Consider the following 20,622-nt stretch of genomic DNA (forward strand, 5'->3'; position numbering starts at 1 on the left):
ATGTCATGTATGACATATGAAAGAATAACTAGTCGTTATTTTATCTATTGTTAAGAATTAGGATATATATGCTCATTTAATAAATTTTCACACTACATACTGATCGTTAAGTGTACAACACTTATGGTAAACACATAATATAAATTTGTTTACGCAACACCGATCGATCACTGTAAGGACAAACGAAGTTATTTCTTTATAAAATTAACAACACTTTAATCTGTGATTACAAAACTCAAAACCGACGGTTAAATCGAATAGGACGATACAATGTCGTTGTTCTAAAAACAAACATACACACTAATATCATGAACTATTAAGAGCGAAGTATATTTTTAAAACACATTATAATTCAGAATGACCTTGAGTTTTGTTATTTTTGTATTATAACAACATTAGATGATATCTCACAAGCATTATTTACAAAAAAATTTAATTAAAAAAAAAAACATAGAGATTTATCTATGTGTAGATTATATGTTTGTATGCTCACATACACGTGAGCTTAGGTCTTATTGCATCCATCAGATAGTTTCAGATCAATAAAACATAAAATGTCATTAGTTTGTGATAGATATGTCTAATTAATGAGAGGCGTTTAAATAGTTAATATCGGATGAAGACCTTGAAAGCGCTGGAGTGTTATGCCAAGTATATAACATAGTATTAACAATTCTATACATAGATATATGTATTTTTATACGAACAAAAATATCAGCGCGTCTTAAAAGATGACGAGATTCGACGATTGACTGTTTGTGGTTTTCATATTATCCATTTTACATTAAAATTTACAATGACATGTAATAACTTAAACAAACAATTGCATCATACATTATATATTATTTTATTACGAGAGATCATTTAATATTGACAACTATATATTTACATCTATATAAATAAGTCAAACTGATGTGTCCGTTTGTTACGTTGAACACAGCTCTTTGATAATGGACGTTTATAAAAAAAAAAAAAAAAAGATTTTTTTTGTCCATCTTTCCATGTCTATTTTTTCCGGCTTATATCTAGGAATATGGCTAGAACGATTTGATGAAATTATAACTGGCAAAAAACTCATGTTATAATTATTAATTTGGGCTGATTTTATGTAAAAAATAGTTTTTATTATTATAATAAAAAATTTAAATTTTACTTTCGGACGAAGACATATAAAGCGATCTTTTTTTTTTGCTGAAACCCAATATTTATTATAAGACCTTATAAAATTAGAAGCAGAAATATAATTTTAACTAGTTCTGGACCGTTTTGTTTTTAATAAACTAATTAACAAAAAAGCGGATTATATTTTTTATTTATGTGTAAAACCAAAGACGTAACTACTGATCTATGTTGTAGAAAATCTTAGCGATCATTACACTGGGTAGCCATTTTGTCAAGTAAATTATTAAACAGCAAATATCTAGACTTTCTTCAAACGAATAGGTAAACTGTGTTGTGGGAGAAACATAACTTTGCCATCTGTAAACTCATTAAGAGCTGCGGTTAGTTTATCAATTACAAAACGTAATTATATTTACGATTTTACGATTCTAGATTACCCAATCTCCAATAATTACTTTATTATACATATATATATATCTATATATTTGTGATAAATATTTATATATAATAACTTCATATGCAAATGAAAATATTAACGTAAAATCTGTCACCAAAAAGGTTTCTTTTTCTTTTTTTTTCAAAAATGCTTCAAAATCAATAGTTAATTATACATTCCGTTAAAAAACAAATATGTACATAATATTGTAATCGCAAAATTCTTTATTACGTTCTATATTCAAATTTATTCTATATTAGCAGGCTACTGGCAAATATTAAACATTGAAAACCATTAACAAATTAAAAAAAAAAAAAAAGCGTTAGTAGGGTGCCTTATGGCGGTCTTGGCTGTTCATATCCATCATGGGCGTTGTAACGATTGGAACTCAAAAAAAAGAACACTTGTACTGTCCAATATCCTATTGCTCGATTTCCTTACAACTGTATTTAAAACTATACTCAAATAATAAGGTGAAAATGCATTACGAGCCAATAGGTTAGACTTGTGCACCTCGTTTGACGGCTGTCAGTAGTATGACCGACGCGCCGTCCTCACTCTTAGTGACACTAACTAACTACTCAACTAATCAACTGAATTACTTATTAAATTGAAATATTATTAACATTACTGGTAAAACTGAAATAACCACGACAAAAAATAATTAAAATTAACAATAAATTGTAAGGCAATAATTGCACACTTTATTTATTAAACTAATTCAAAATCATATAAGTCATATAAGTAAATTTAATTTCAGCACGTGAAAGTAGGGAAGGTAAAATTAAACCATTCCTTAAATGACATGTTGTCAAACGTGTTACATTATACATTAAGCGAAATGTACTTTTTATCAACTCGTTTCTTTTAAGGTCAAAAAGAAAAGAATTCGTCTACATTAATCGGCCACATTAAAACATTTATTGAACATTATTATGAGATAATGAAAACCTGGGTTATAATTTTAAAATTCGAATTTGTACGTGTTTGACTGTTTGTAATATCTTTTTAAGGCAATGTTAATTATTTTAAAAATCGAATCTTCCTATTGTGCACACATGCATACATGCTTATTACTTCCAAAAAGGTTTGATATGATGCTGTACGTATAACTATTACAAAAGATTTGAAAGGAAAAGTTTTTTTTATTTAATATTGGTATACAAAAAATTAAATGTTATCAATGCAAAACAGGATTCGAAAACGAGAATTGCATGTTATCGTTTCCAATACTAAGAATTTTACGTTCGATATTATGATTTAATTAAACTTCACATGTAAAACCATTTAAGAGCTAAAAGAGACACAGCTATATCATTTCTCTTTCTATCCTAGCTGTTTTTGTTCGTGCCATACAAAATATAAAAGTGTAATTAAATTACAACTATGTAAGAGTCCGTCGATGAATATTGAAAACGTTTTGTATGCAAATATTTAAAACCGATGTACACCAAATGACCCAGTCAGGATGTAGCCAATGAATATTTACTTACATAATACAAAATCGCTACGGATTCAAATCCGGGTGAACGTTCTCAGAACACGGCTATCTTTAATATCGCTATTTGTATATGATACAAGTTATACATCACTAAATAGATATGAGAACAAAACATTTATTTTAACAAGTAACGAGATTATCAAACATTCCTAATGTAATCTGTTGTACGTTGCATAATTTTCGGCATTGTCAAGTGGACGATGACATTAATTGAATATTCTGAAGTTCTAAATGACGTTTTAAATTAAAACAGATTAAATATATATCACAGACAAAACAATTTAGCTACCAGGTGTTTCACGCTTGGTTTGGATAACGATTGCAAATTTTATAATAGTGTGGTTTTCTATTTCTGTATATATTTTTTTTCGACAATAAAACAGAGTTTAAATTCGAGTGCCTTTTAAGTGAAAATATTCCTTCTAATATTTTGTAGATTATATGTACGGTTCGTATACCTATATACATACACGTTAATGATATCAAAATTTATTTAATTTAAAAATTGCATTATGCATATTTCTTGGTAAATGTCCCTATAGAACTAGATTCTAACATTTGGTCTGGCTGTACAGGATAAAGAACCATAATTTTTGTTTAATACTAAACAAGACTTTCATCAATTGCATTAACGTACTTCAATGTATAAACAAAATATACTTCATTATTATCTAAGAGATAAATCTAATCGATAGGAAAATATCAAATCTGATGAAATTTAATAGAATATTAAATGATTTTAAGTTTTATAGCCGTTAGTTATTGTCATTTTATTAAGGACAAGCTATCGAATAGAATAAGTCCAAATCGATTTCCTAACACAAGTGTGAACCGGCATAGAGAAAATAAATTGAACGCATCACCTCCTAGTTTTTATGTCGGTTGCTTGCAGTCCTTACAAACTAATATAACCTCACCAATACGTCTCATCATGAGGCCCGCCTAATTTCCCTAGAGATCCCCCTGCGGTTTCGTGGTTACAACTCGGTAATTTTCTTATTACGCGTGCGACGATATCTCACTATACGAATACCGTGCACGCTCTATAAACCATAGTATAACACATTTTTAATCTTCGCTCGACTTTTTTATCTGCGGTAAATTACTGACGTTTTAAAATTTAAATTTCGAACAGGAATATTTAAAAGTTAAGTATGCAATTTACATATTTGGGAATTAATAAAAAAAAATCTAATTTGTATAGCACAAAGGCATCCTTATCACAAGAACTATCTTATAGTCAGTACAGGATAATATTTATAAAAACGACTGATTTTGGACCAATAATTATAACTATATTAACTTAGCGTGTCTTCTGATACATTGACCTTCTTCAAAAATATCTATAGAATAAGTTTTTGCATAATCATGTTTATTTATTATCTATAAAAGTGTCACAGACAACATGATACATAACATTTCTTTGGTTGTGGTAGTAGATTGGCTGTTTAATTGGCAGTCATTCAACGGTCATGCAGTATGTTTAATTTAGACAGAACTTGGATCTAAAACGCATACCATCTTTAAATAAGCATCAAAACTTACAATGTTACCGTACATTTTTATTATTAAAGTATTTATTATATATAATATACAAAACTTATAATATATTTCGTCGCGGAATTGTTTGAGCATTGAGCCCACACTTTACGTGATATTTTCTTATAAAATAAAGGCTTGGATTTTATGAAACATTATCATAATTTTTGTATAATGAATATACTAATATGTATGATATCTAAGATTATTCGCGAGGATATTTCCATCTCGCCCGCCCGTGATCACGGTTGCTGCAAAGGAACCGAAACCGAAAAAAGGGATTATTTAAGAAAAGATAAATAAAAAATGCGCATCCGAAAAACTTAGTTTCATTTAAATGCTAAAATGTTTTAATTTTAAAGAGGAATTCACTTTTACCCTTAATGTCTTGTTTAAATGTCTTTAAACTGTCTTGAAAGGGGGTTACTAAATTAAATTAAATTTGAATTTTCACAGTTTAATTCTCCTGAGACTACAAACTTAAATTCTTACTAATAGATTAGTGCTTAACTGTATAGATAATCTTTTTTTTCTAGTATAACTTGCATTTCAAGGAATTAATAAAAAATGTTTACGTAAAATGTTTGACAATAATTTAGAAATGTATATTCAAGTTAAAACTTACGTAATAAAACAGTCCATAGATAATATATTTTTTCAATATTTACGTCTGTCTGATTGAATTACTTTCATTAAAAAAAAATGAATAAAAAAAAACATTCTGACATCCCAGGCATATTTCTTGAAAATTAAGTTGATAATCCTATTTTACTAGGCAGTATTCAAATAACACTATTTACTATGTATATACACTAAGTTTGCTGTGTATATCAAAAAATCAATAATTTTCGATCAATTTCATATTTTTTCACAGTGTCTCATTACATCGACTTAATTTTTTAAGTTGTCTATCGCATGTCGCATTATAACTTGTTGCGGAGTGGTAATCAATTTATATTCTTTAATATTCGTTCTCTGTAACCATTGAAAGATTAATCTTTTGACAGTTATTATAAATCGTGACACTATTTCCTGATGATCCACAGGTTCGTCAAAAACAGCTATGATTTGTGAATCATTCTGAAAATATTTATTATACAGTGATAATTATTACCATTCAGTAGAATATTATTCTTCCAACCCACGTTATGGTTGGATAAAAGAGTATCCCAGAACCAAATTATCTATTGAATATCGATTATATATTAATAAGTAATGTAAAATTAAAAAAAAAGTATAACCCGTAAATAAAATGAATTTTAATATTCTGTACAGTTTGCGTTCCCAAAGTATATACAGGTGCGATTAACCAAAAAATAATGTCGCACATTAATTATTCATATTCATCGCAATTAGATAATTTTGATGTCAAATATCAATGACACGATGGGTCATTAACAATGGCGGTCCCAATATAGCAACACGGACGGCTGTTTGAACCTCATTTCAAAATTAGTTTAATTCTACAACCATCCTGGCATCCAACACCATGTCTTAGTTTCTTGTTACAAAGATACAAAACAAATGAGAGTGCAGTATATGCAATTTTTTATAAAAATACAAGTTCCTTTAAATAAAGAAAAAAACAGAGACCATGTTGTTTGTTTGCTTTTATTTACAGTAAGTAACAAACCCTGAAATAAGCGTTTCCCATCTGCCAACTAAGATATAGCTGTTGCGTTTACCTTGATGAATTTAGCTCTCTATATCTGCATGGACATATACAAATATTATTAGAACATGATGTATAGTCTATTTTGGAATCTATATGTTCTCTGTCTTATACTTTATGCATTTGAGTTGAGATGTTAAAGTCTTTTACATTATCTGTGAATAAAAAAAGTTTTTATTCCAAAAAAAATTTTCTTTTTCATTAATCTTATTACTTTGTTGACGTTTTGTTAACATTTTTTTTAAAACCCAACCATTCCTTATTTCTATTAATAATGGTATTTTACTGGTTATTTTTAATGCTGGCTACTAAAGATATTAATTTATTTCCATTTTATAGTTTATGGGATAAAAGATTGTTTTTATATATTTAATTCTATATTAAATAGAATGATGTTAAAATATTTACAGCTTTCTATGCAATCATATTTACCGGTTCATTAAAACCGATAAAGTAACAGTTTTCTTATCATTATCCTGTATGCATATGTACTCCTAGTACTTATTTTATCATTAAGTTTTCGTTTCATGGACGAAGACTTAAATTGTATCGAGTTAAGTTCAATGTCTAATAATCTAGCTCGTTTGTACACTTAAATAACTTATACATTGTGTAACAAAATGTTATTATAACATTATAATATCATAGTTTGTATAATTTATTACTATAGGTATAACCAAACATTTGACAGATGCAGGCATTCATTTCAGTTGCCAGTGAGTTCCCGCGCCAACAGCACTTACCTAGTCTTTGTGTTATCTAAGAGGCGTACTCGTTATAAATATTATTATAGACCTAATTACGAAATGATCTATTTAAAAAAAAAACGCTCTTATTCGTTTCGTTAGATGATGCTATAATATCAAATATACATTTAAAATATCCAGCTTATATAGCCGACATTAAAAAAACAAAAAGTTTTATCTAAAAAGTATGAATATACCTAAAACAAAATTAGAGACAAGACGAAACTAAAGGACAACGTTGTCGTGGATGTTCTTTCATTGTTCTTAATTTAAATCTTGTCAAAAGCGTTGTATATTTTTTTTCTTATTTTAATGCACTATATTTCAATATGACTTCCTGGAATTTTTATAATTTAATTAACACATGAAATATGCATAAGACGACTGCAAATTGATCACGGTAGCAATAGAAGTAGGTATTGCAGGTGACCTATACAATAAATGATGTCAAACAAGACCATTAATACTTAAATATGTATGGTAGACTAATTGTAGCTTCTATTACAATCACGCAATACATTTTACAATGACTTACGTAACTTGGATGCTATACTTTGTTTATTTTTTTTTTTTTTTGTTAAAAATTACACTGGCCATTAAAAGTGTTTAAAAACAAACTGAATTTTAAAATTTTAATAATGAAATATATCAAAATGTTTACAGCTTATGTTTTCTCTATGAATGCGTTAATTGTTTATAATAATAGCGCTTTTTGTTAAGTAAATATTAAAATAATAAGTCAAGTCTCATACGAAAACATATTTCAGAATGATATTTTGATTAATATATTCGGAGGATTATTTTTTATTATCTTTTTTCTGATCAAGCATTAATCGGAAATTATAAATAATAATATAATTGCATTACAAATTAATTACAATAAATAAATGTTTTTATATTATGCTTTATGTCGATCGACTTGATCTAATAACACTGCTTCAAAGCTAACGTAAAATTTAAAAAAAAACTTATCAGTATTTCTTTTTTAATAATTCTGGAAGTCCGCAAAGGTCTCCAACTTCGTCTATTCTGTTCCTCCTTAGCCAAACAATTTCTCATAATTCCTGCCACTTATATCATCGTACTAACTTTGATTCAACTTTTTCTTTCACCTCTAGGATATCATTATATCAGAAAATTAAAACTAAACTGACAATTTCATAAGCATATAGAAGATAAAGAAAGTAATAAAAAAACGTTACGTCAGCAGGCGGAATAATTATTTACTATCTGTAATAGAACAAAGACGACATTACTTAAAGGACTTTCAATATTCAATAGCTATCTTAACATTAATTGATGTTACTGAACCACTTTTGGAATTGCAAAGCATATTTTTATAATAAACAATATGTGTAATCAATTTGTCTCCGTCCAAATGTTCCAATAAAATTTGTGCAGAGAAATTGCAATGACATAAAATGGGATATACAAAATTACAAACACATAGGTAAATTTATATATATATGAACTCTATATATTCGGTCTCTTGTATCTAAGGTCAAAAGAGTATATACTAAAGAATTATATTCGTAAATACAACGACCCTATTAATTAAATATAACGAAGTAACGTTTTTTATTGGCCAATCAAGTATTTTTTTTATTCACATAATATAAGATGTCCTATTAAAGTCGAGTATAGTGATCATAATCATGTGACGGTCTTATTTAATTAAAATATAGCATATATATATATATATATATATATATATATATATATATATATATATATATATATATATATATTTATATATGCATTTATATCAGAAGAATAATTTTCCCCATCATTGTTACAAAATATTTTATTATAAATCGTATGAAACAAAGTAAGAATAGTGTAAAAATGTACATAAAAAAAAAATCGATGTTTTTCTAAACTCCAAATTGGTTTTGGTTACAGCAAACAAAACATTGTTTTAAATGATAACTATCTCATAACTGACGATATAAAGCCTTAAACTTATGCAAAAATTTAATTATATTTTTTTAATTTATGTAGACCTTAATGACTACAGCACTTAATGCTGGCAGTTCCAGGTGAAGCTTCAGTAGCCGTCTCTAAAATACATCTTTAGAGTCTAGCCGATAAACATTATTGACCAACGATAGTGGGATCATTACTATTGTAAATATCTCATCATTTATTTCCTGTAAACTTTTTTCTAAAACTCATTCAGTTTACTTTATAAATAGCCCATATATAATGACACGTTTTCTTTCAGTCAATTACTCTAAATTATTGGATGTATCAATACATTTTTAAAAGTCACTTTATTATCAACGACATCTGTTCATTTTTTCCAATGGCCACAGTTTTCGTTTCATCAGTTTTCTAATGACTTCACCCAGCTACAGATGTATCCGCAACGGCCTTCATTATGACTGATAGATATGTTTTAATCAATAACCAGAAAAAAAAATACATTTTCAACCTTTTTACCAACATTGACTGAATAAAAGAATTATTAATGGGTTGTTGTATTTCGTCAAGAACCAATAACAGGTATCCCTTAGAAACTCAAACCAAACAAAGGAAATAATATGTCGCAGTATGTTATTTAAGTATTATCTCAATACCATATGATTTATTTAACATATTGGGTCTACCCATACTTTTTGTTCAAAATTGTCATAATACTAAAATTCTAATCGATTTTATTATATATAACAAAATGAATATAATTTTTAAGCGATACTAAAACATAAAAATCGGTTAAAAATAATAAATGAGATGCAGACGTGTTACCACTCTTAGATAGTTTTATCTAAACTTGCCAGTTTAATAATTCTCGCTACAAGACTATGTTTACTCATGCCCAAGGTTGTCTTTAACGACACAATTTTATTATGTTATGTTTACCACAAATTTGAATCGTAACGCCACAGACAGCGACAACAGTCTCATTTATAAATCTTAAGTTTTTTTTAGTTTCTTCTTGACAATTGTGTCTAGCTTTTAGCCCTAATGACTTTGACAGCGTCACCGGAGGAGTGGGTAGCTCGATGGGACCAAACCGTTTAATTGAAATTAACCGGACGGGGGACGAATTTTCAGTAGTATAAATAGGTTATATAAAGTTAAACGGAAAACGGTTCGCGTGTAGTTACGAACCGAACATGTGGTAATACATATCTCGTGTACTTTCTTACTTATCAATGTAATATTAATTTTGCCAACGTCTTGTTACAAGTAGCCTTCAATTGGTTTAGGTATTTCAACCAATTAGATGCGATAATATATCATAGCTTGGAACTATAATTTGGAGTTAAATCTTCGGCAAGATTTGTTCGCCTAATTTATTACATACGTAGTTACGGACTGCGGCTATGACCTTGTACGACCGAAAATTTATTTATTTATTTATTACCATCAATGTAACCTTAGCAATAAAGTTTAAGTCAACAATTATTCACTATAACTAAAAATATACACACATATTATAATCACTCCTAATTAGGTAGTAATTTTTTGTAAACGAGAACTGAAAAACAAAGTCTCTTATCACTTTAATATACTATGATATTACAAAGTTAACAAAATAAGAAATAAATTTCACAGAAATAGATCGTAGTGCAATTATTTTGGCAATGATATTTGTCATCGTTACTGACCTTTACGATCGGTATGAATGGATCGCGTCACAGCACGTCACATGCGGGTGCAACATGCAACATGCGACATGCAACATGTCATTGAATGACCTAACGCATCAGATTTGACAAGAGCCCTGCTAGCTGCCAAATGACGTCACGATTATAGATAGTAAATCATCTACATAACTTAATGAAACCATCACAAAAAGTTTCTATATAAATACAGTTAAAAAAAAATTTTGGATTATCTTGAGAGTTAATAACGTAATAACAATACAATTATATCTAAACATAGCTACGGCTATCATTGTCAGCTATATCACTAGTAATACTCTGTTTTAAACCTTAATACATGTTTAAAAATTACTTAGAAATTAATTTTTCAACATTAATAAAAGAACAGTATGATTTAAAGTTTTAAAACCTATTTGAAATGACCAAAACTAGTTTTTGTGCGACGAAACATCCATATAGTATGCTTAGTCTAAGTTGATTTCGTTACACTGCATACGTAGCGATTACAGTTTTTTATTTATAAATTTTCGTACTTTACAAGTTTACACTATTGATGTAGAATAGTCTGTTTATTAACTATTATTAGAGACAGGACTTCGTATGTTGTGATGAAGTAAATTTGTACTATGCATATACAATTATATACCTACATAAATTTCAGATTATAAAATATAAGTGTTTGTTTATAAAAATTTGTATAATTTAACCTTTATCGTAAAATTCCACGTTCAATATTTTATAAAAATTTAAATAAGTCCGAATTTACATATCATGCAACAAGGTTTACCATAATATGATTTAATTACTTTAAATTATTTTTCGAATACGTATGAACAATACTAACTGGTTTAAAAAAAAAAGTAATATTAAATTTAAAAAAAGATGTATATGTTTTTAAAATAATTTAAATTTGGACATGGAGCAGAATTATTCAGTTTCAAAACAAATAAAATAAATCGTATTAGGTAATTATTAAAACTATAGCGTAGATTGCTTCAATCTGCAGATAAAATAATTAGATAACGATATTGTTTATCTTTTGTAGAACATTTTCAAGATAAAAGTACGTTTATTATTATTTACTAGCAACAGAATGATAGACGATGTTCCAAATGCAGCCAATGTCAAAAATAGAATGACGCTAAACATAACCTACTAAACAATTTTGACTCTTATGTCAATACATTTATAACACAAATTATAAATGTAGTGTCTTTTATATTTTTGGTATAACATATAATAATTTTTTTTTTCTAAAAACGAATTACGCGACACTATAATTTTATAAAACATTAATAAAGTACTTATAATGTTTTTCTCTTTTCTTAAGAAGTCAGGTACACAATCTTTAACAGCGAATATTTAATTTTAAAGTAATTTTTAATCACTTCATTGTTATCAGGTATAGATAAGACGGTTTTCATATTATTAATAAAATTTCGTATATCTGATCTATAAACTAAATGTGAACTTGACCTCATTATACTTAATCTAAAAATTAAAGTATCTAGACGACGTGTTTTACAACTCTCAATTCGTAATCGAAAAACACTGAAGAGATTTTGCCTGGTGATAATAATAAAATAAGCTTAAAATAAAGTAGGTATATTCAACAAAATATTAGAGACAAAGGTAGACAACGGAGCTAAAATTTGTTTTGAAATATAGTTGTGTTCGAGAATTATAATACCTAACAAAAATTATAAATAATTTATCACAATTATATAGTCAGACGTATAATGATAAACTTTAATTATATGTACGCAATACGTATACATTTTTGGTCATTTTACTGCTGTAGTTGCGGACAATAGTGCCATCTATAGAATGTCTAATAACAACAAATATCACAGTTAACTATGTCAATCGCTAGATGTCTACACTTTGTATGTGGCTGTACATGACTACTATATTGTCAAACTGACAGTTATATTCTATGGTTATCACAATGTGTCATTCTTTGGCAACATAATACTCGTGTTTTTTTTTTTTATAACCCATTTGTTATTATTATTTTATACTCTTGCTATAGTGAAAATTGTGGATCTGATTATTTATTATTGAATATGGGACTATGTGATGAAGGTAAGTCATGGAACTGATACTCATATCTTTAGATGTAAACAAGTCAATTAACTTCAACTCAATTAGGGATTTGTGAATTTCCTTCTGTACAGACTGATTAAAATATAAAGTTTTTATATTGCTTTTGGTTTTTATTGAATTAATTAAATGTCATCTTTAATTTTCATCGTGTTCTTTGTGATCTTACACGTAGATATGATAGAAAAATATGCGTACTTTACTGAAACGTGTTTGCTTTATCGCTCACAAGCTTGTCTCTTATTTATAATATAAATCACGGAACTACGAACTGGTTTGACCTCCACTTGTTACCAAATGTTTATTTATTTTAGCTACGCATAAATTATATTGAGTACATACTCGCATTTTACTTTTATCTCGTTTTGTTCAGAAAATTTAATGTTAAATATATTTCCTGTTTCTCTTGTATGAATGATTTTATTTTGAAGGTTTTCAAACAATTAATTGTTATGAATTTTATTATATCCTTAATAAGCATTGTATAGAAACATAATTATAATAGTTTTTTATTAACTTAACCTTATAGTATAACATTGGTAAGTTTTATTTAATTATTATAATAACGTAATTTCTCACTTAGTTGGTGTAACAGAAACTATCGTTACAACACCTCATACACATGTAACCTCAAACATGTACTGCTTGGTCCGCATGATACTACGTAATACATATAAATCATTTTCCATTTCTCATTCAAAAACCAACATTACTACTATAATATGCAAAGACTATTTAATGAAAAACTACCAATGGTTCATATGTATGAGACAATGCCAACTAAACTGTATAAATCACAATCTTAAAATTAACTATTATTCCTTATCACATTTTATCATAATGGGACAGAATATATTTATAGTTGTTTAGTTGTAAATCTTCTGATATGTAATAGCTCCATAGTCACCTTGTAAAACTTGTACATTTAATAACTATAAATAAATATACAACCTACATGGCTTTTTTTTTTGTTATTGGCTGTATAGGTAGTTTAAATTGTAGTTTTTGAAACCAGTAAAGTCTCACAAGTAGTTGATAAATTTGTTTTTAATGACTGATATGATACCGAACATACATTGATAGAAGAACATCAACATATGCTTTACATACATGATATTTAAATTGAATGACATATTTCTTCACTTTAAAAAATATACGATGAATGACAATGTCGACAAAAAAAATGTTTCTATCTGTTAAAATTTTCTTTTACACATATAACATAAAATCCTCTATATTTTGTTTTAATTCAGTGATACCAAACTAACAGTCAAAGTCTTCCCGTGATAGTGTACCAACTTAAAAATATAAATTTTTATTACTAGTCTTGTTAAAAATGTAATGTCTATGGATTATTTATTAACATAGATTAAGTATAAATGCTGTAAAGTGTCACACTGTGTTGCATGGCCTTGTGTATTTATGCAGTATACTTAAGGATGCAATAATAATCAATTGCATGAAACTGGATCTAACAATTGATACAATAAACACAGAAATTCTAGAAACATACTTCTAATTACATTGTTGTGTTTAATGTTTGTATTCTGTTTAATATTGAGAAACGGAATAAATAAATTAAATATAGAATAATAAAATATCCTCTGTTAATTTAAAAGTTATATAACTTAAGTTTTATGTTCCGTAGAATGAAAAATGCAGATGCTTAAGTGTGTTCTTAATTTAAACTTTTTTATTAAAAAGAATCTTTCAAATTAGTTTCGAAAATACATAACATTTGTTGTAACAGACAGAATATATATTTCAAATTCAAATTTGGAATCTACAAATGTTTAATAATTAATTCAATGTTTGAAAAATTTTAACATATTGGACTCATTTAAATATAAATTTCGAATTAAGAAAACGAATCGTAATGGATGGCGATTTATGTACAAAATAAGGATAGGTCAGTTAGGTTATTCGTACTTACGACCAGATGAGTCCACCGCTCTACATACAACTACATAAAATCTACACGAAATTAAACCTTATGAACGGACTTTGGACCCTGGTATCTCTATAATTGAAGAGGACAAACTCTACGTCCAATGTACGCAAAGATATTTTTATTCAACGAATTTAGTTTGCATGTCATTGTGTCTATGAAATACTGATGCAATCAAAATATTGTCTATAATTGTACAAATTATGTAATTGTTAGGTGATTTTTTTAATTTACTCACTTATATTCCGAAAGAAGTGTTGCTTTGATTTAATTTGAATGGAAACTAAAATGTCAAAAGAAAGTTTTTTTAATACAGTCGCAGAAATAGTTTAAAAAACAATCGACGATCTAAAACAAGTCTTCCACATAATGCAAATCATAGACTATTAATTTATTTATTTTTGTTATATTCAATATATTTATATAACCATAAAATTATTATTTAAATATTTTCTCATAAGGCCTGATAATTCTGACGTTTATTATTCATAGAAAAATATCATAAACATCCAGACTTAAAAAAGTTTAAAAAAAATTTTGACATCTTTTCTAAATGTCTAAAAAAAGTTATTTTTAAGTGAAATCTCTATAAATGGAAGTTGCATCTGACATTTCCAAATAATTTCTAGAAACTTATAAAAGCCGGTTAGTATACTTGCTCGAGAACAAAACTAATAATAAAATTAAGTCTAATATTTTAGATTATTTTTATCAAATTTTGAATTATTTAAATTTGTTGCCATTATTGGTAACAAGTTACCCAACATTCAATGTTAGTTATGTTTACAGGAGCGGTGATACAATTTAAGATAGTTTGAAATTTTTATTTTTTTATGCAACATTATAAATCTAGACTATAATGTTGACCAAATTCTATGTATTTCGAGTATATCCCTCATAAACTGCAAGAATAATATATCTTGAATAGACTGTATCAAAAACTGATTGATGGTCTTCGTTCACGGTGACATCTTTATTCATATAGATATAAATTTTAATGAGTTAATGATATAAGGTACTGTTACACATACTCATTTCAAACATGATAGAATGCTTGTCAAAATTTTGCTCAAAATTTGCTCAAATAGTAGTAGCATGCTTTAAAATCGACAGAGGTGCGATTTATGAGCATGCTACTAGCGGCGCGGGTGTAAGGGAGCATGCTTTAAGCATGTCTAAACAGGTTTGTTTATTGAGCATGCTCAGTCATTTGCAACAGATGTGCGTGCAAAACTTCATGCAAAATATCTCGTTGGGGCGACGAAAACACGCTCAAATTTGTGCATTTCTATCGTAATAATAAGTGATTGTGGAATCCTCGCACACCACAGTATAAAAATAATGTTGATAAAAATAATACGTACCAAGACTTAGTGACAAACATGGAGGTTCCGAGATCCTTGACTGTAAAAAACCTTAAAACCAAAATTAAAAACTTAAAGTCTGCTTACCTCACAGAATTAAATAAAATTCAGAATTCTAAGCGACCAGGTTCTGGGGCAACCTGATATAAGCTTCTCGATACATTTCATAACCAGCAAAGCATGATCTTATTCATCTCCAAACGGAGAGCTGTTTGATTATCCATGACTTTGTTTGAACTGGCAGAGAGCGAGAAAAGCACGCTATAAAATTGCACGTGTATTTATAATGTTTGCTTTGCGCATGTTTAAATCTAGCATGCCTATTGCTCGCAAATGTAATTGCTTCTTGGCATGCTTGTATTGAGCATACTCAATAGCACACTTTTCGTTTGCTCATTTAGAGCAACATGATTCTCAGATTAAATGGTCAATAATTCAATTAACTGATCTGATAATTTTAGATTTTTGTTCAATTTTTTCCTTAAAAATTAATGTTACTATGCAATTTGTTCGCGGACTTACAAACTCTCTTGCTATATAGTGGAATTGAAATCAAAATCTGTTTGTTACATTTAAGGAAATATTCGGAATATGTCTCAAAACAATCAATACAAGTACAAGCTTTTTAATATTCATAATTTCCCTGCAAACGCGAGTACGAATATTTCCTCAAATACCCTGCATCTATTTATACCTTCCTCAAAAAAATTAATTTAACTGAAAAAAGCAATTACTTTGATTGAGTATATTTGACGTATATACGTGAAACCTTTTTTTTTCAGTCTACTTCAAAAATAGATAATTAATTAACAATACATCAATAAGATTTTATTCCCATAAATAAATAATAAAATTTGGTTTAATATATTTTCTGATAATTTGGTGCATGTCCCTGTCTCATGTCATTTAAATAATAGTCTGTGGATACTATATTCTGTAAGACGGACAAATCTTTGTCTTTTTCAGTCATTATTATTATATTCACTATAAATTCGATATTTATAAACTAACTTTTGACTACTTTTGTAGGGACAATTGAGTTCAAAGGAAAAAAAAACACCCGCAGTGCCATCCATATTTTGTCACTTGATTTCGTACAAAAATTGTTTTACACCGTTATTGCTTAAAAACATGGAATTTTCTATGAATTTAAATATATATTTTAATACTAGTTTTAACCCGTGGTTTCGTCTACGTGAACATCAGAGTTGCGCTCAGAGAAATATGTATGAATCGTCTGAAAGCATTACATTTAGTTAGTAATGCTTTCAGACGATTAATTAGTAATGCATATAGTAACCTGCGTGAAGCCTTTTCGTTTTAAATATCCTAGATACCGATTGCAGCGCAATCTGCCGGGCTGATTTATGCATCAAAACCATCTGGGCAAAAACATTATACAAATCGGTCCAGCCGTTTGGGAAGACTTCAGTGTCATATACATATAATTATTATTGCAGTATTATAGTAATATATATTTATTTGCCTATAATATTGTTTGCCTGAAAGACTAACAAACATAAACCACAGACTTTATATACATTGTGACGCTGACATTTAAGTAAAAAAATAATAATTTGGCGCCATTTATTTTTATAATGACAGCCTTTGACTAAGCTGCGGCAATTGCGATAATATTTTCTAAATAGCAAAACAGTATAATGTTTTTCCTCGTACGAATACCTGTTTCCAGTGTCAAGGCTGAGGTGAACTGAATAATTACTTCATAAGTAATTTCTACGTCATTCACCTCACCTCTAGGAACTGGAAATATGTAATTTTAAGCGATACTTTTTTATACAGTGTTTTTTTTTTTTGTTTGAATTTCAGCCAGTGCTCGTACATATTTATGGATTTAAAAATAATGTTAATATATCACATATAATTATCTATCGGTAAATGAACAATTACATCAAATTATTTGTTTGTTTCAGAACGTTCCAATTACTGTCGAATAATGAATTGTAAACGTTCGGAATTTATTGACGATATTCAATACAGACGAACACTAGTGTTTTTGATCAGCAACCGTGATCACGGGCAGACGAGTAAATCTCGTAGCACATTCGAAAATATTGATTTCATTTAAATGAACACTCGCGAAAGTCTTGGATAAGGTTATTACTAATTCATATAATTACCATAAACCTGGTGTTGTATATTATGAACTTTTTTATCGGTTTTTCTAACATATCTGTCAGAGTAGCGGTTAATCATTGACATTAAACCGTCACATTCCTCTTCAGCGAAGAATTCCTTAGTTCTGGAGACGCATCCTTGTTACTCAAACTCTGCCAATTGCGGCTATCCTTTGATGTAATGTCTCCATAGGATGACAGTCGAGCCAACACTAATTCTCTTTTCATAGATTTTCTGTTTTCGGCTGTATAGAAAAAAAAATATACATAGCAATAGCTAAAATTTATGTCAAGTACAAGGATGAAAAATTAACACAATTTACCCATGACTACAACACTTAAGATGGTTATACTTCACCAAAATAAATACTTACTAAATAACATAAATGAGATAAATAAGAATTTATTTACACATAACTTCGATGATAAATAAATAAATTAATTAATTAGTTACCTAATTATTAAATTACATACAAACAATATTAAGTATTATCTAATGAAAATTTTAATTTTTATTAACACTAATATTATAATAGATTATCTAAGCTATTATAATATTAGTGGAAATTTTCCATGAGCTTACATCACCGTTTATTTGACAACTGCTGTCATATAATTTAAAATAAGCCGAGTAAAGCGTAAATATAAATAAATAAATCATTATCTCCATACAGTAGTCAAGATTATAATTTGTCCAACGAATAAAAACGTTGACGTTGGCAGAATATTCCACGATTCAAGTTCGAACGAAGCCACAGCATAAAAAAATGAGTAATTAAACATTAGAACTTTCTAGAATGCACTTTTTTTTTTTTTGAGAAGATGTAATTGAAATGTTCGTATTCAATATTTCTAATGTAACTTCTTATTAAATTATTTTTTGACCGACCTCAAAAAAATTAGGTTATTTATATTCATCGTAATAAAAATTAATCTTAGTTCCTTTATTCACCGTTTAAGGTTAAATACAAAAATAGGTTTACATACAAGCAATTACACGGAAATGTTTTTTTTTATTGTTTTAGAAGCGAAAGATTTCTAAATGTAATACGCATATTTGACTTTGTCATAGAGACTGCTGGAGCCAGTTTCATTTCATAATATATTCTGTGTCGTCGATTATGAGTAAGAAAAATAAAAGATGAACATCAATTACACTTTAAAATGTCCACCGTCATTGTTTCTGACTCATAAAACGGAAGGTATTGATCAAGATACAATAAATAAATCGCTAATAATATCATAATACCATAATGAATCTTTTGTTTTTTTTTTTTATATATTGCAAATAAAATGCCAACAGTTGGATAAATATGAGAATTTGCAATCGCAAAGTTATTTTTTTTTAACACAAAATATGAATCATATTTTAAGCTTTCTGATTACTTTTCTATTTAATATATTCTATAAGAAGATAATTAACCTAAAAACAAACATCAGGTCTCAGTCAAAGACATCACTTTCAAGATCTTTATCTGGCCACAATTTTATTAACAACCTATACATAGAGTATTTATAACACAATCGAATAAATACTGACAAAAATTATATATATATATATATATATATATATATATATAATTTTTGTATATATATATATATATAGATACATATATAACTTAAACATACAACATTTAGTTTGAATGACAATGCACTATGAGTATGTGTCATCGTAAATTCAATATAAGGAAGGCCGGAAGGCCGGAAATGGTGTATTGGTTGATTTTCGTGCACTCACTATGTAGGACACATACTGAGTACACGCTGAGAAAGTTCCGACACTGAAACAACTGCAATAACATGATATTGAAGAATAGTTTTTTTTAATTTACACGAAATTAGTATCGATAAAAATAAATATAATTAATAATTTTACTGTAAATACAATATGTCCGACAATTTATTATTTTGATGATATCGAGACAATGGCATTAAGTTATAAAAATAAAATCACATTAAGAAATGCAATAAAAAAAGTTGTCTGGTAAAAAAAATGCAGTACAAGAATGAGGCGTCTTTGTGTCGGTGAGTTAATATCTACAATGCACAAGTATATCTGTACTTGATACTACTGTTTTTGGTCACCCGTTCTATATTTAAAAATAACTTAATAATATGACGGCCTTAAACTGTTTCTTTTTAATACAAAAGTAATTATTGCCTTGTAATAATTTATAATTATAATATAAATAATTTAATGGTCTCAAAGAAAAACAGGTCACCATTATTTTTCAGTGAAGTACAAAATTTGTGTAATAAGTTACTGGGGAAGATCTTCTGTGCCCTGTTCTAGTTAAACAGTACAGGGTACAGAGCCTTCCGCATATTATATATATATATATATATATATATATATATATATATTCATTTATTTGATTAAATAAAATATGAATTAAGGCATTCCTTAAACCTGGGAACCAATATGCAACCTTCGATTAATAA

General features: G+C 27.9%; 1 protein-coding gene and 1 long non-coding RNA gene across 3 annotated transcripts in view; one reads left to right on the forward strand and one right to left on the reverse strand.

Moving 5' to 3' along the window:
• Positions 1–20,622, forward strand: part of LOC116771723 (hepatocyte nuclear factor 4-gamma) — a 35,502-nt gene that overhangs the window by 3,573 nt on the left and 11,307 nt on the right. Inside the window, exon 1 of one of the 2 annotated variants that reach the window (XM_032663659.2) lies at positions 12,556–12,712. The exons of the other annotated variant lie outside the window; for it this stretch is intronic. Coding sequence (XP_032519550.2) covers positions 12,694–12,712 — 19 coding nt within the window. The 5' untranslated portion in view covers positions 12,556–12,693. Of the gene's footprint in view, positions 1–12,555; positions 12,713–20,622 lie in introns of those variants that run through there. 2 annotated transcript variants of the gene reach the window in all.
• Positions 6,191–16,485, reverse strand: LOC133320243 (uncharacterized). The gene is made up of 2 exons (XR_009753675.1): positions 16,130–16,485; positions 6,191–6,307 (listed from the first exon to the last, which is right to left on the reverse strand). It is a non-coding gene; the product is annotated as an uncharacterized LOC133320243 (long non-coding RNA).

Source organism: Danaus plexippus (assembly GCF_018135715.1).
Source record: "Danaus plexippus chromosome 16 unlocalized genomic scaffold, MEX_DaPlex mxdp_23, whole genome shotgun sequence".
NCBI classification, from domain to species: Eukaryota; Metazoa; Arthropoda; class Insecta; order Lepidoptera; family Nymphalidae; genus Danaus; species Danaus plexippus.